A 14,801-nucleotide genomic window follows, 5' to 3' on the forward strand; every position below is an offset into this window, starting at 1 on the left:
ATGAACAAACAAAATGGAAAGTCAAAACACTGACATGATTGTCTAAAATTAAAATGTCAACACATTGATTTGGCAAACATTGAACTGTTAGACATATTAGTGGTATCAGTTAATGAAAATGGCCCTTTGATGCCTTCACCTCTTGGAGTACTGAACATCGTAAGATTCACAATATACACATAATTCCTTCTTTTTTTTTTCACAAAGCCATAAAGACATAATTAAGGAAAGAACAAAGTATTCCCTGTTATTTTTCTACATTAAGTGATAATGTACATTTGTAAATAACTACTTCAGTCTTCAAAGTGTTTAAATACATGAAGCGGTGTTATAGAAAGGTCCTACGTGGGAGCAACGGTTTCTCAAACTTGTGGCAAATCACTGTGTACAAAAAATTGATTCTGATATTTCATCTGAGTGCTCGGTATATGTGTCAAGTCAACACAATTTCAACTGGAAGACTCTTTGCCCACCAAAGTCCATAGTTTCTTTTTTTTTGTGTGTTTCTTTTATTTATTTTTTGCTCCTTGTTGCTCCAGAAATCAGCAGCTGCCACAGCTGCGCTGTGCAAAACAAAACAATGAGAATAAATAGTTTCTTTTCTTTAAAAATTATCCCATTTAAGGTCACCAGACTTTTGCGTAGTGACCCCGCAGGTAATAAGGCATCCTGCTCCACAGTCTTTATTTTTTTTTTTTTTAAATAGTCACATACGAAAGAGCCATGCTACTGGTTGGACTTGGTCCCATTGTGGTGCCATGTTCACAATGTCATACGTGGCTGATGGAGTGGAGCGCAGTGGATTCGGCAGCTGCTCTTGCCATGTTATGCCATATGTTGGACGAGGTATGGGACGTGGCGTGGAGGGATTCTTGATCAGACAGAGACAGCATCATTGTATATGCCTAGACAACACAAGAAATAGAATGCACCACGGTTAGGCGAATTCAGAAAGGTCGCTTTTTAGATCAAAATGTTATATAACAACAAAAAAAGAATGACCAATATAAGGGTTTAGCGTCATTTTTGTTGTCATATTGGTCTAGCTGAGAAATAATTTCGTTTTATCCAGGAGCAGTATACTGTAGGTGCTAACACTCCCCATATACAAAATCCCAACATTAAGAAAAATAATAATCTATATCATTTTGATTTAACCAAATATAGCTTTTAAAAAAAACCCCTCAAAATAATGACTCTTTGAATGCACAGCTCAACCCCGTTATAACGCGCTCAGTTACAACGACGGATCCGCTTATAACGCGATGCAAGCGCGGCTCCCAATTTTCAGATTTAGGAATACTTTACAACACGGTTATTGGTTTCATAAATACTTTATTGTACAAAGCATACAATTGTGCATTATTTCTAACGCGATCCGCTTATAACGCAAAGCGATTCTTTGGACCCCAAGCACAGCGTTATAAGGGGGTTGAGCTGTATTTCTTTTTTTTTTGTCGCATCGCTGTTCATCTTATTGGTTAATGTAAAAAACAAAATTTATATTTAAAAAATAATGATGGATCCGTCTACAATTAACATCGATTGCAATGGGAAAAGCCGTCAATCAGCGCTACGCGTTGCAAACTAATTTCCAGAAAGTGTTCTCACTTCATGTATTTTATGAAATAATCCTGGTAATTGATATTAAAAAGGCCTTCAATAAAAAGTATTGGCAAAGAAACCGTGCAATAATGCAATGAACACAGATTTATAATCTGAATTGTTACCTGGGATTTGGATTTTCTATACAATGGTTGCTTTAGGTCGTCTGGCAAGTGCGAAGCAGTGAAAGTTGACAGATCTGCCTCGTTATACTGACTTTCATCCATTTTCCTTATTTTGAGGCTATCTGTGAAGTGCCGGATGTGGTCCAGAGCAGACAGCCCCGTCTTGAAATCCTCATCATCATACCTTCAAAAAAACATATGGTATCACTAAATTTACTTGGGCAAAGAACATTTGAGCAAGCAAGTTTGGCTCTTATACGTTGAAAAGTTAATGTATTGCAGGGGTGGCCAGCTCTAGTCCTCAAGGGCCACCAACAGGTCAGATTTTTCATATCTCTGCTTCAGCACAGGTGGCTCAGTCGATAACAGCCACTGATTGAGCCACCTGTGCTGAAGCAGGGATATCCTTAAAACCTGGTGGCCCTTGCGAATTTGAGTTGGTCACTCCTACTCTACATTTTACATTTGGCTCTAGCCCTAGTGGCAGATGTTAAGAAACCCGATCAGCAAAGAAGATGACACCAACCTGCTGGGAGAAACTTTGCAATTCAGTTCAACTTTACTTGCGTCTTCATATTCATGGTCAGGACTTTTTTCAAGTAGGCTACTTGCGTTGGGCTCCTTCATTGCTTTTCCTACAATGTCACTTTCATCGTCATCTTCATCGAGGATGACTTCATCCTCTATCTCATCATCATCCAACAGATCTGAATTCTGACCAGTGAGCATGAGTTTGTCATGGCTGCCATTCATTCTAAAAAGGGACAAGTAGAGAAACAAATATTAAAAGGCACCAAACCAAATATCCAATGTACTTATTCAATGGTAGCATGAGATCAACAACTCACAGAGCCTGCGGCAGGTGTTTATACCACTGTGTAATTGTGGTCTGATTGGTTCAGCAATATTATTTGCTCTTGTAATCAACAGTGCATGTAACACACACGTGTAACAGTGTCTGCAATATTAAACAGCTTAGCGAAGAGAGACATATATTGTGTCCATTTCCCAATCCACCAATATTTAAGTGTGTGCCAGTAAAGTTTGAAATGGCTAAAATAAAATGGCTTGCCTGGAGAAAAAAAATACCTTATTTTTTTAAAATTCACAGAAATACATTTATGCTGATATTGTAAACATAATATGTATGCATTTAGATAAAACAATCATGGCAGTAAATAAGAGAGTATCTGTTGTCGATTGGGAACTGGATCCTCAGGTCTATAGCTAGACAGAATGTTCTGGCTTTTAAGTCTCCCAGCTCCAATCACACAGCAGTGCTGCACTCCACCTCTCAAAACCAAAAAGCGGAAGGGGCGTCACACTGACTTTTTCGTTTCAGGAAATAATCTATTTGCTAAATCATCTGTAACCACATTAGGAATGAATCAGTAATTCTCCAAATCATGTATCACACTTCCCAGACAGTGGGTTTCCTTTGTAGATTAAGAGTTGGCTATTTGGGGCTAATCTTTTTCTTACCCTATATCCCCCACACAGGAAACATGAAAAGTCAACACGATTAAAAGGCACCCATGTAAAAAAGTCAGGAAATGATTTATTTAAAGCAGAAAAGCTGAATAAGCATCGACTCCAACAAGCTCAAGTAGAAAGAAAAACAGGATAATTACCAGCGAGCTCAAAATCACACAGAGAACACCTCTATTTTTTTATCAGAATATAATGATAATATATTTTGGACCACCAAGACGAATTGAAAACATATTAAAATTAGGCGGCACTGCCAAAGAATGGTGCTAGTAATGCTACATCATATTGCTCAAGAATTAAAGTTACATGGAGTGGGCCCAAAGAAAGGAAAGCTTTATGATTAAGTAAACAGATTTGTTAATTATGCCTCCCAGTTTAGTAATTTGCCGAGGATAAAATATCCATCACGAGTCGTCAGAATGCAGAAAATTTGGAAAGGAAACACTGCATGACCTGGTGACCCAGCTCTGTGCTGACTTCCTGTTTAGGGACATGTTGTGGCCAGATGTTCGAAGTAAATCGCCAATCAAAAGGCAAAGTCAAATTACAAAAATCCATTGAGTAGTTTAACCAATAAACTGCAATCAAGATCTTCTGATCACAATCTGATCAGTAGTACCCGGTTGTTCGATGGTGCTCAACTGCAGTCCTCAAGACCCCCCTCGCCCCCCAACAGGTCAGGTTTTCAGGATATCCCAGCCTCAGCACAGGTGGATCAACCAGAAACTAAGTATTTGACTGAGCCACTGATTGAGCCACCTGTGCTGAAGCTGGGACATCCTTAAAACCTGACCAGTTGAAGACTGGAGTGGAGCACCACTGCTGTAGTTGATGTAACCCCTCATTGAAATGCCGCCATCAGCTTCCCCTCTTCTGCGCCTTCTAATACTGGTGATCTCCTTTCTTCCTTCCTGTCCCCTCGATCGATCTCTTCTGTCTCTATTGACTCGTATGCCACGCAACATAGCCATGTATTAACTTTGTAGTTGCCAGTGGAGATGACCATGTATTGCAAAGCGCTGCTGGCCCCTTCTTGCAGTGAAGGGGTTAATGATATAGTTAACAAAAACCTAAGCATTTCCATTAAAAACAAATAATTGTTTCTCATTTCTTGTTGCCGTCTATTCGATTTACAATCCTGATGCTGGATGAAAACAACTAGAGGTGCATGCGTCTTTTTAAATCAGCTAGTAAAGGGCTAGCCAACTCCAGTCCTCAAGAGCTACCAACAGGTCAGGTTTTCAGGATAGCCCTGCTTCAGCACAGGTGCTCAATCAGTGGCTTTGTCAAAGACTGACTGAGTAAGTACAGTCTCACACATAGATGAATGAGTTTGAAACTAGCCCTGTAAGATCATGTACCACCAAAATGTAAGTGTAATTCTAAATAAAATATAAAGGACGTTCTTCAAATTATAATATTTCTACCTCAAGGTTGAAGTGTAAAAAATATATACCCTGTCAGAAGACGGATGTAACGTTCATGGCCATGCAAAAGCTCGTGTAAAGTTATTGTATGACCCGGCGGCTAGGCTAAGAGACCCTAAGGGGACACTATGTAAACATGCTCACCAACGTCTTACAGCAAGGCGCCTTAGGACAAGAATGTGTATCGCGATATGTGAGCAGGTTTACTGGCTATATACTTCTCTAACCCAGGCTGTGCTGAAAAGCTGTGTAATGCGGCAGGCATAAGCTTATAGGGGGTCCATGTTAAAATGGACATGAAGCAAAAGGGGACACTGTCTGCTCATTTGCATGCCATTACCCAGAATCCCTAGCTGCAGTGGAAACACTATATGCTAGGAGATAATGGGGAAGAGCAGGGTGGCAGACCTGTCTGAGACGTGCGAATGTGCTCACAAGCGGGTTTTTTTCTTTACTATAGCGGTTTTGGAACAAGATGTAGTTGAATGCAACTAATTAACCTGAGACTTCTTCGTTCTGTACCCCTCCCTCTCCCTTTATTTCTTTTTTTCTGTATCCTCAAAACCCAACTCAAAATACAATAAACTATACATACCACAGCTTTTAAACTGGTATTTTATATACAATGTGCTGTTGGCTTACCTGTCTTCTGAGTTCAAAGGGGACTGCTTGTTATGGCCGCTGTTACCAATGAAATTCCTTATTTCAGTGAAATAAGAATCCTCTTTGTCATCTAAAATTGCCCCTGTGCCTTCTAACTCTGAATGGGGCGATGATGCTGCAGTACCTATAACATAAACAATAAGTGTAACTCGGTTATTTATTTATTTACTTCAATTGCGTGTGCAGCTAATTCACAGAGTGTAAGCCAGAGATGGCTAACTCCAGTTCTCAAGGGCTACCAACAGGTCAGGTTTTCAGGATATCCCTGCTTCAGCACAGGTGGCTCAATCAGTGGCTCAGTCAAAGATGTGAGTAGGTTTCACTGGCTATGCACTTCTTTAACCCAGGCTGTGCTGAAGCAGGGATATCCTGAACACCTGACCTGTTGAGGACTGGAGCTGGCCACCACTAGTGTAAGCGTATTCATATGAACTGTCTGTGTGACTGCTGTCTGTCTTCAACTGCACATAAATTTGGGAAATAGAAGATTTACAGAAAAAGGTGTCCATGGTCGATGTTAGAGAAAGATTAAATCCATGTGTCACTAAGCTTCCTATTGTCTGGAAACAGACTCCTCTCTGCAGTCCGCTAAACCATTACAATAAATATAACAACACCCCAACCCCATAGCAACACACATTTCAGAGGTAACGGGTTTAATTCCCAAGCTTATTTTTTGGGAGCGGCAGTGCGGAGATTGCAAAGCAACTTTAAATGCAGCTACACTGTAGTTTGAGTTCAGCTGCCCAATTTTCATCCATTCACCTTCAAAATTGCGCTCTTGTGCATAAGAATGCAATCCAACATGCAAACATTTTAACTTGGGCAGTGCTCCTTTTTATCGATAACTAAAACCGTGGTCAGTCTCCTATATGCGTCCTGCAGATATTACACATTAAACACAGTAAATGAGTACATCAGTATTAGGTGATACCTTTTTGAAGTGAAACTTCTTTAGTGGCACCTAGTCAATTTTGATGGAACAAAACTCTTTCATGGAGATGAAAATGTGAAACGGAAATGACGTCACGTAATGGCCGCCGCTCCCCCCACACGCCCGCTGTCTGTCACATGCGGTGGCGGCGATAGCCACCGGCGCTGCTCCTAACGGCTGCCGCTCCCCCCACACACCCGCTGACATATGCGGCGGCGATAGCAGCGGGCGCCGCTCCTAATGGCCGCCGTTCCCCCCACACGCCCGCTGACATGCCGCGCATGCGCAGTAGTGATGGCAGCAGAAGAGGCCGTTGGTGTGATGTAATTGTTGCCAGTAGAGACTGTTGGCTCGTGCACGCACAGACATGGGAGTTGGATGGATGCGCATGCACAGATGTGACCGCCGGGTCCCTTATGCGCAAATGCGTCCATCGATACCAGCCAGGAAGCTATCTGTGTGAGCATGCGCACAATCTGCCGTTGCTGCGAGGCAGCGCATGCGCAGAGTCGCCCGCTGCATCCACTACATACGCCGAGACACCCGGCACATCCCGCGCATGCACAGAGGCATCACCGTGCACATGCGCAGAGACGGCCGTATCCTCATGCGCAGAAGAATACTCAGCCCAGTGCACAAGCAGAGGTCTCTGGCGCACATGCGCAGAGGCCTGTGGAGCTTGGCAGCGCGTCGCGCATGGGCAGCAGCAGCACCAGAGGAGAAGAGGACACGGAGCGCTGACCAACCACCCACACCCCCTGTGTCACACACAGTCACACAGTCACACACACACACTGTCACACACACTGTCACACACACACACACACACTATTACGCACACAGTCTCACACACACACACACACACACACACACACACACACACACACACACACACAGTCTCTCTCTCACACACACACACACACACTCACTATCACACACAGTCACAACAGTCACATGCATACACACTATCACACACACACACACACACACACACATATATTCACACTCACACACACACACACACACACAGAATTCACAGTTATGCGCAGAAATAAAATTACGTTCAAAATAATCTCAAAACAATTATCTCAAAATAATCTCAAAAATAAAAATGGCTAAGACTAACACAGAAAGAGTGCGTGAGTATCATGCTCGTACTAGAGCTATGAAAACACACAAAGAAGTTTCACTTACTATGCGCGTGCTCAGCACACACAGCTTTTTTTTATTTGGGCTAACAATAGATATTATAAGACAAGCTTCCAAAAGTTCTCCTCTCTTCCTCAGGTCAGCAATACTGATTTGCAGATTCCATGAGTTTAACACAGATGGGAGAAAGAAAGACAAGATAGCCCATCTAATTTTACAATTAAACCCCTCTCACCCCTCTCCCCCCTTGCATCCCCTCCCCATGCACACTGCTGATGGATGTATGGTCCTGTGTCTCACTGTCCCTTTCATCCATTTATTGCCCTTTCTGTTTATTCCTTCTCTGCATCGTCTGCCTTTGATGGCTGTATCTTGTCTTTCTTTTTTTACATCTGTGTTATCTGTGCAAACCAGTATTGCTGACCTGAGGAAGAGAGAGGACTCTAGAAAGCTTGTCTTATAATATCTACAGTTAGTCCAAACTTAAAAAGGTACAGCAGGGCCCCGCTTCTCGGCATTTCGCTTTTCGGCGATCCGCCGATACGGCGGCACCGAGAAGGGGGCCACCATGTTGGATAGTACGTCACGCATGCGCAGAATGGGCGGTTGCGCCCGGCGTGCATGCGCAGACCATAGTCTGCGTGTGCATACCGTAATTTGCGCGCATACCATAGTTTGCGCACGCAGACCATAGGCCGCGCATGCGCAGAGCGGCGAAAACGCCGGTCTGAGCATGCACAGAACTGAAAATCGCCGGATCCGCTTTCCGGCGATTTTCACTATATGGCGGGCCCCTGGAACGGAACCCGCCGTATACCCGGGGCCCTGCTGTATCACCTAATACTGAAGTGCTCATTTACTTTGCACTAACATAACTGGACTAACACAGCTATTTCTACTTAATATTAAACACAAGTGCTTACCAGATAAGTTCCCATTCTCGTGTTTTTTCAAATGTCTGTCCAAGTTGGTTTGTTGACCAAAACACCTGTCACATAAGTGACATTTGAATGGCTTCTCCTTGTTGTGAATATTTCGGACATGCCTCTGTAGGTTGGAAGAGATGCTGAAGGACCGGTCACAGTATTTGCATCTAAAACCAATGACATATACGCATACGTTATTAGTTAATAAGAAGCTGAAAAAAAAAGATTGACAAGATATCTCACCAATTTAAAAAAAATGCTTATATCAGTGGTTACCAACCTTTTTTTGGTTAAGGAACCCTAAGTGAAATTCTGAGGAACCTCGAACCGTCTCTAATAACAACTCTGTGATCAGATGCATTGTAAATTCTACTGTATTTGATACAATTTTTAAATGACCAGAAAATTGCAGGGAACCCTTTAGGGATGCCCGGGGAACCCAAGGGCTCCTGGGAACCCTGGTTGAAAAACACTGGCTTACATGGTCACATGATCAGACCCCAGTAGCTGTCATTCACCAAATCCAACATCCTAGTTACAATCACATATGGGATTACTCATTGCTAAAACCGGTCACTCAAATAAGTAATTAATGGAAAGCTTTAAACTTTAAGCCAGAGATAGCCAACTCCACTTCTCAAGAGCTACCGACAGGTCAGGGATTCAGGATATCCCTGTTCGGTGCAGTTGGTTCAATCAGTGGCTCAGTCACCTGTGCTCAAGCAGAGATATCCTGAAAACCTGGAGTCATTTTGACTGGACTGGAGTTGACCACTCCTGTATTAGGCTCTAAACTGGATCCAATGCTGTACTGTACATGAATCAATTTGGCTCTGCTTGCGCTAGTAAGCGTTTGGAGGAGGTGTTTTAGGAGACGTTGGAGGAGGAGATAGGGCTTTATTATAAAGAGACGGCAGGTTTGCGGCTTCGAAATCAGGTCTTTTGTTTGAATGTCCCGAGTCAAACTCTGATTTTTTTTTTTTTAATGTGAGTGAAATACAATCCAAAACCAGGGAAGAGTGGTTTTATTTCCCCCTTCTAATAAACTGGGCGAACGTTTGGGTCGGTGAATGGAAAACTTGTGAACTTATGCACAAAAGTTAGAATTTCCCCAAAACGGACACATATTTCTTGTTTATTCTACATTTTTACCATCATTTCCTTTTTTTTCTTTATTTCCTTTTCCTAAACCAAAACCAATTCAGCTCCGGCAAAATGAAAAAAAAAGAAAAATGTTTAGAACCAAAACTCTAGTAAGTCTCCATTATTATGAGACATCAAAATTTGCACGTCTAACTGATGTTATTTTCCTCTGTCTTTGTGTCAGTTAAATGTCTGGTTTCAGAGGATTTAACCTTGAATCGATTTAAAAGTAAGAAACAAGAGTTACAGGGAGAAAGAGCGGCTCAGTGAGTAGAGACTCTGACTGGCACTGCGTTTGAAGCAGCGGAGCCTGGTTCAATTCCCAGTGTCGGCTCCTTGTGACCTTGGGCAAGTCACTTTTTCTCCTTGTGCCTCAGGCACCAAAAACATAGAGTGTAAGCACAACAGGGCAGGGACCTGTGCCTGCAAAATGTATCTGTAAAGCGCTACGTAAAACTAGCAGCACTATACAAGAACATGCTATTATTATTATTATAAAACATACTGGACACCTAACAAGCTCCAATTAAACCCCCAAAATACCCACAACATATATATAAGCATATGAGTGTCAGAAGAGTGCTACTGAGCTGGCAATTGCATTAAAACCAGAGACATAACATAAAACACAGACAGGGCTCAGTTTTTAGCACATCTAGTGAGACTCATACACGGTACAGTGCCTAAATATATATGGAATAACTAATAAGTAAATGGTCTTTTAGTTTGACATTTTTGGCCAAAATTGTTGTAAGCCCCTGAGCCAACGCCAAGGCAGACAGTAATGGTAATGTACAGGTTAATAAAAGCTTCAGTCAGACAGAACTTTGGCTTGCAGTTTGGCTGAGACATCTCTAATACAGAGTGCTTTTCCTGGTAATGTACAGGTTAATAAAAGCTTCAGTCAGACAGAACTTTACAGCTAATATTGACAGATTTACTATAAATCATTCTTCCTGTTATTAAACAGGTTATTAAGAATTTATATTAGCGTTAGGGACCCCTGATATGTGGTCTGCCTTGGCGTTGGCTCAGGGGCTTACAACAATTTTGGCCAAAAATGTCAAACTAAAAGACCATTTACTTATTAGTTATTCCATATATATTTAGGCACTGTACCGTGTATGAGTCTCACTAGATGTGCTAAAAACTGAGCCCTGTCTGTGTTTTATGTTATGTCTCTGGTTTTAATGCAATTGCCAGCTCAGTAGCACTCTTCTGACACTCATATGCTTATATATATGTTGTGGGTATTTTGGGGGTTTAATTGGAGCTTGTTAGGTGTCCAGTATGTTTTACAATTCTTGTCCAGCTAGTCATAGCTGATTGGAGGTTGGCAACCTCCTACTTAATTTAAGCTCACCCCCTCCCACATTTAAATGGTTATGGGCTCACTCCATAGCATCTTCCACTCAGGGGAACTTGCCTGCTTGCAGTTTGGCTGTGACATCTCTAATACAGAGTGCTTTTCCTGGTAATGTACAGGTTAATAAAAGCTTCAGTCAGACAGAACTTTGGCTTGCAGTTTGGCTGAGACATCTCTAATACAGAGTGCTTTTCCTGGTAATGTACAGGTTAATAAAAGCTTCAGTCAGACAGAACTTTACAGCTAATATTGACAGATTTACTATAAATCATTCTTCCTGTTATTAAACAGGTTATTAAGAATTTATATTAGCGTTAGGGACCCCTGATATGTGGTCTGCCTTGGCGTTGGCTCAGGGGCTTACAACAATTTTGGCCAAAAATGTCAAACTAAAAGACCATTTACTTATTAGTTATTCCATATATATTTAGGCACTGTACCGTGTATGAGTCTCACTAGATGTGCTAAAAACTGAGCCCTGTCTGTGTTTTATGTTATGTCTCTGGTTTTAATGCAATTGCCAGCTCAGTAGCACTCTTCTGACACTCATATGCTTATATATATGTTGTGGGTATTTTGGGGGTTTAATTGGAGCTTGTTAGGTGTCCAGTATGTTTTACAATTCTTGTCCAGCTAGTCATAGCTGATTGGAGGTTGGCAACCTCCTACTTAATTTAAGCTCACCCCCTCCCACATTTAAATGGTTATGGGCTCACTCCATAGCATCTTCCACTCAGGGGAACTTCCTGCTTGCAGTTTGGCTGTGACATCTCTAATACAGAGTGCTTTTCCTGGTAATGTACAGGTTAATAAAAGCTTCAGTCAGACAGAACTTTGGCTTGCAGTTTGGCTGAGACATCTCTAATACAGAGTGCTTTTCCTGGTAATGTACAGGTTAATAAAAGCTTCAGTCAGACAGAACTTTACAGCTAATATTGACAGATTTACTATAAATCATTCTTCCTGTTATTAAACAGGTTATTAAGAATTTATATTAGCGTTAGGGACCCCTGATATGTGGTCTGCCTTGGCGTTGGCTCAGGGGCTTACAACAATTTTGGCCAAAAATGTCAAACTAAAAGACCATTTACTTATTAGTTATTCCATATATATTTAGGCACTGTACCGTGTATGAGTCTCACTAGATGTGCTAAAAACTGAGCCCTGTCTGTGTTTTATGTTATGTCTCTGGTTTTAATTTATTATTATTATTAACAAGTTTCATACATTTTCTGCCGTGACCAATTAGTACAAATAGAAATATTGGCTCTCTAGTATGGAGCAAGTTGCATAATTTTCATGCATGTCCCCCCTTAAAGAGGCAATTCCAAGCTGGCCAGTTTTCCCATTTTCTTTTGTTACATAGGATTGGAGAAGGAAGGTCTCTTGGGCTGAACCCCATTAATTTAATCTCCGGGGACCCCCTGCTTCAAGAGATACTTACCTCCGTAGGGGGTGCCGGTAGCTGCTCCGTTCAGCTACCAGGGTTCACAAAATGGCTACTTTTTAAAGCTCCCGCAACCTGCGGGCCAATAGGAAGCAGTGATGTCATCCGGTTTGGCTTCCTATTGGCCCACATGACACGGGAGCTTTAAACTTGCAGAAAATACTGGCGCCCCCTTTGGAGTTCGGTACCTTGGCAAGCAGGGCGACCCCAGAGTTGTAATTAATGAGCTTCAGCTCCACAGACCCCCCTGCTTAAACCCCATCTTAAAAAAAACAAATAAGAAAACAAAAAATGGCTTGGATTGCTTCTTTAACTTTAACTCGGAGAGATTGGAAACTTGGGAAGGTAAATGGCAGATGAGGTTTAATACAGATAAATGTAAGGTTGTGCATTTGGGATGCAAGAACAAACAAGAGACTTACAAATTAAATGGGGATACATTTGGGGAATCCTTGATGGAGAAGGATTTAGGAGTGCTTGTAGACAGCAGGCTTAGCAATATTGCCCAAAGTCATGCAGCAGCTGCAAAGGCAAACAAGATCTTATCTTGCATTAAACGGGCAATGGATGGGTGGGAAGTAAACATAATTATGCCCCTTTACAAAGCATTAGTAAGACCACACCTTGAATATGGAGTACAATTTTGGGCACCAGTCCTTAGAAAATACATTATGGAACTAGAGAGAGTGCCGAGAAGAGCCACCAAATTAATAAAGGGGATGGACAATCTAACTTATGAGGAGAGGCTAGCTAAATTAGATTTATTTACATTAGAAAAGAGGCATCTAAGAGGGGATATGATAACTATATACAAATATATTCGGGGACAGTACACAGAGCTTTCAAATGAACTATTCATCCCAAGGGCAGTACAAAGGACTCGGGTGGCATCCCTTTAGGTTGGAGGAAAGGAGGATTCAGCAGCAACAAATGAAATGTTATTTACAGTAAGAGCAGTTACAATGTGAAATTCATTACCCATGGAGACTGTTATGGCAGATACAGTAAATTTGTTCAAAAAAAGATTGGACATCTATTTAGAAAGCAAAGGTATACAGAGATATACCAAATAAGTATACATGGGAAGGATGTTGATCCAGGGATTTATCTGATTGCCAATTCTTTGTGTCAGGAAGGAATTTATTTCCCCCCTTATGAGATAGCATTGGATGATATAACACTGGGGTTTTTGTTGGCCTTCCTCTGGATCAATAAGTAAATATAGATATAGGATAAAGTATCTGTTGTCTAAATTTAGCATAGGTTGAACTTGATGGACGTACGTCTTTTTTCAACCTCATCTACCATGTAACTATGTAACTATGTAACTCCAAACATTATCTCAATGATGGGCTTCATCCTCAGAAAATGGATCAGCCATATTTGGCGGGTTGGATGCAAGCCAATGGTGCTTTGCATCTGGATAGTAAAAGGAATACCATCTGTTGTAGAAATTCTGCCACAATGGTAAAGTATTCAACACAAATGGAAATGTCTGCAGCACTTCAATTCCTGGAGAAATCCCACCCATTTTATTTGAAGCCAAGTCATGTAAAACCTAGCATTATATGTTCATTTACTGCACACATTCAATCTAAAGACTATATGGTCTCCTCCCTTGAAACACGATGCATGCAACAGCCCAAAATAAAATGTACAATTGATATTTCATTGTATTCATATGTGGTATTTTCCTGACGCCGTTTGCCTCTCTGACAACTACCGGTATTACAGTACATTTGTGTAATAATTACGTCTCTATAGAAATGTTATGATTGTATAGACCAGGGGTGGTGAACTGCAGTCCTCAAGGGCCACCAACTGGTCAGGACTTCAGGTTATCCCTGCTTCAGCACAGGTGGCACAATCAGCTGCTCTGCCGACTGAGCCACAGCTTGAGCATCCTGTGCTGAAGCAAGAATATCCTGAAAACCTGACCTGTTGGTGGCCCTTGAGGACTGCAGTTGGCCACCCCTGGAATAAGACAGATAAGAAAAAATATATATATATATATATTTTCTCCGTTTACATTTCAGTTTTTCATTGACCCTTTCATACCTGTAGGGCTGTTCCCCCGTGTGGGTCCTCAGATGTCGAGTTAAGTTTGCAGATCTTGGAAAAATCTTCCCACAGTATCTATAATAACAGAAATGAGTACTATTAGAATAAGGTGTTTTGCTCCAGTTTGGCTCCAGAAGCGCCAACTTGCGATTTGGAGAAGTTACATGGCCTGCATACTATCATTTGATGAGTCAAATTGTGAAGTTCTTTATATCATTTTTTTTTGCTCTTTTACCCGTGCTAAAAACTCACCAAGGGATAAAGTGGCATAAATATCTGTAGCTAACAATCTACACCAGCTGCAGACATTTGTGTCTTACATTTAACGCAAAGTTGTGCTCAAAAGAAGACAATATACACTTTTCTTTGCATTCATACAGTACATACAGCAAATCATTATGAGTATGCTGTAATGCAGAGGATTCTGGGAACATAGAACCTACGGCACTTATATTAATCCCTCT

The 14,801-nt window shown here is 41.5% G+C and overlaps 1 protein-coding gene across 4 annotated transcripts in view; it reads right to left on the minus strand.

Annotated features, from left to right (window-relative positions):
• Window positions 1-208: 208 nt before the first annotated feature.
• Window positions 209-14,801, minus strand: part of MECOM (MDS1 and EVI1 complex locus) — a 379,798-nt gene continuing 365,205 nt past the window's right edge. For all 4 annotated transcript variants that reach the window (XM_075570634.1, XM_075570633.1, XM_075570635.1 and 1 more), the window contains 6 exons: window positions 14,335-14,412; window positions 8,318-8,487; window positions 5,291-5,435; window positions 2,257-2,484; window positions 1,731-1,914; window positions 209-905 (listed from right to left, as the gene is read on the minus strand). In XM_075570634.1, coding sequence (XP_075426749.1) covers window positions 771-905; window positions 1,731-1,914; window positions 2,257-2,484; window positions 5,291-5,435; window positions 8,318-8,487; window positions 14,335-14,412 — 940 coding nt within the window. In that variant the 3' untranslated portion in view covers window positions 209-770. The remainder of the gene's footprint in view (window positions 906-1,730; window positions 1,915-2,256; window positions 2,485-5,290; window positions 5,436-8,317; window positions 8,488-14,334; window positions 14,413-14,801) is intronic.

This window comes from Ascaphus truei, chromosome 14 (genome assembly GCF_040206685.1).
Source record: "Ascaphus truei isolate aAscTru1 chromosome 14, aAscTru1.hap1, whole genome shotgun sequence".
Taxonomy (NCBI): domain Eukaryota; kingdom Metazoa; phylum Chordata; class Amphibia; order Anura; family Ascaphidae; genus Ascaphus; species Ascaphus truei.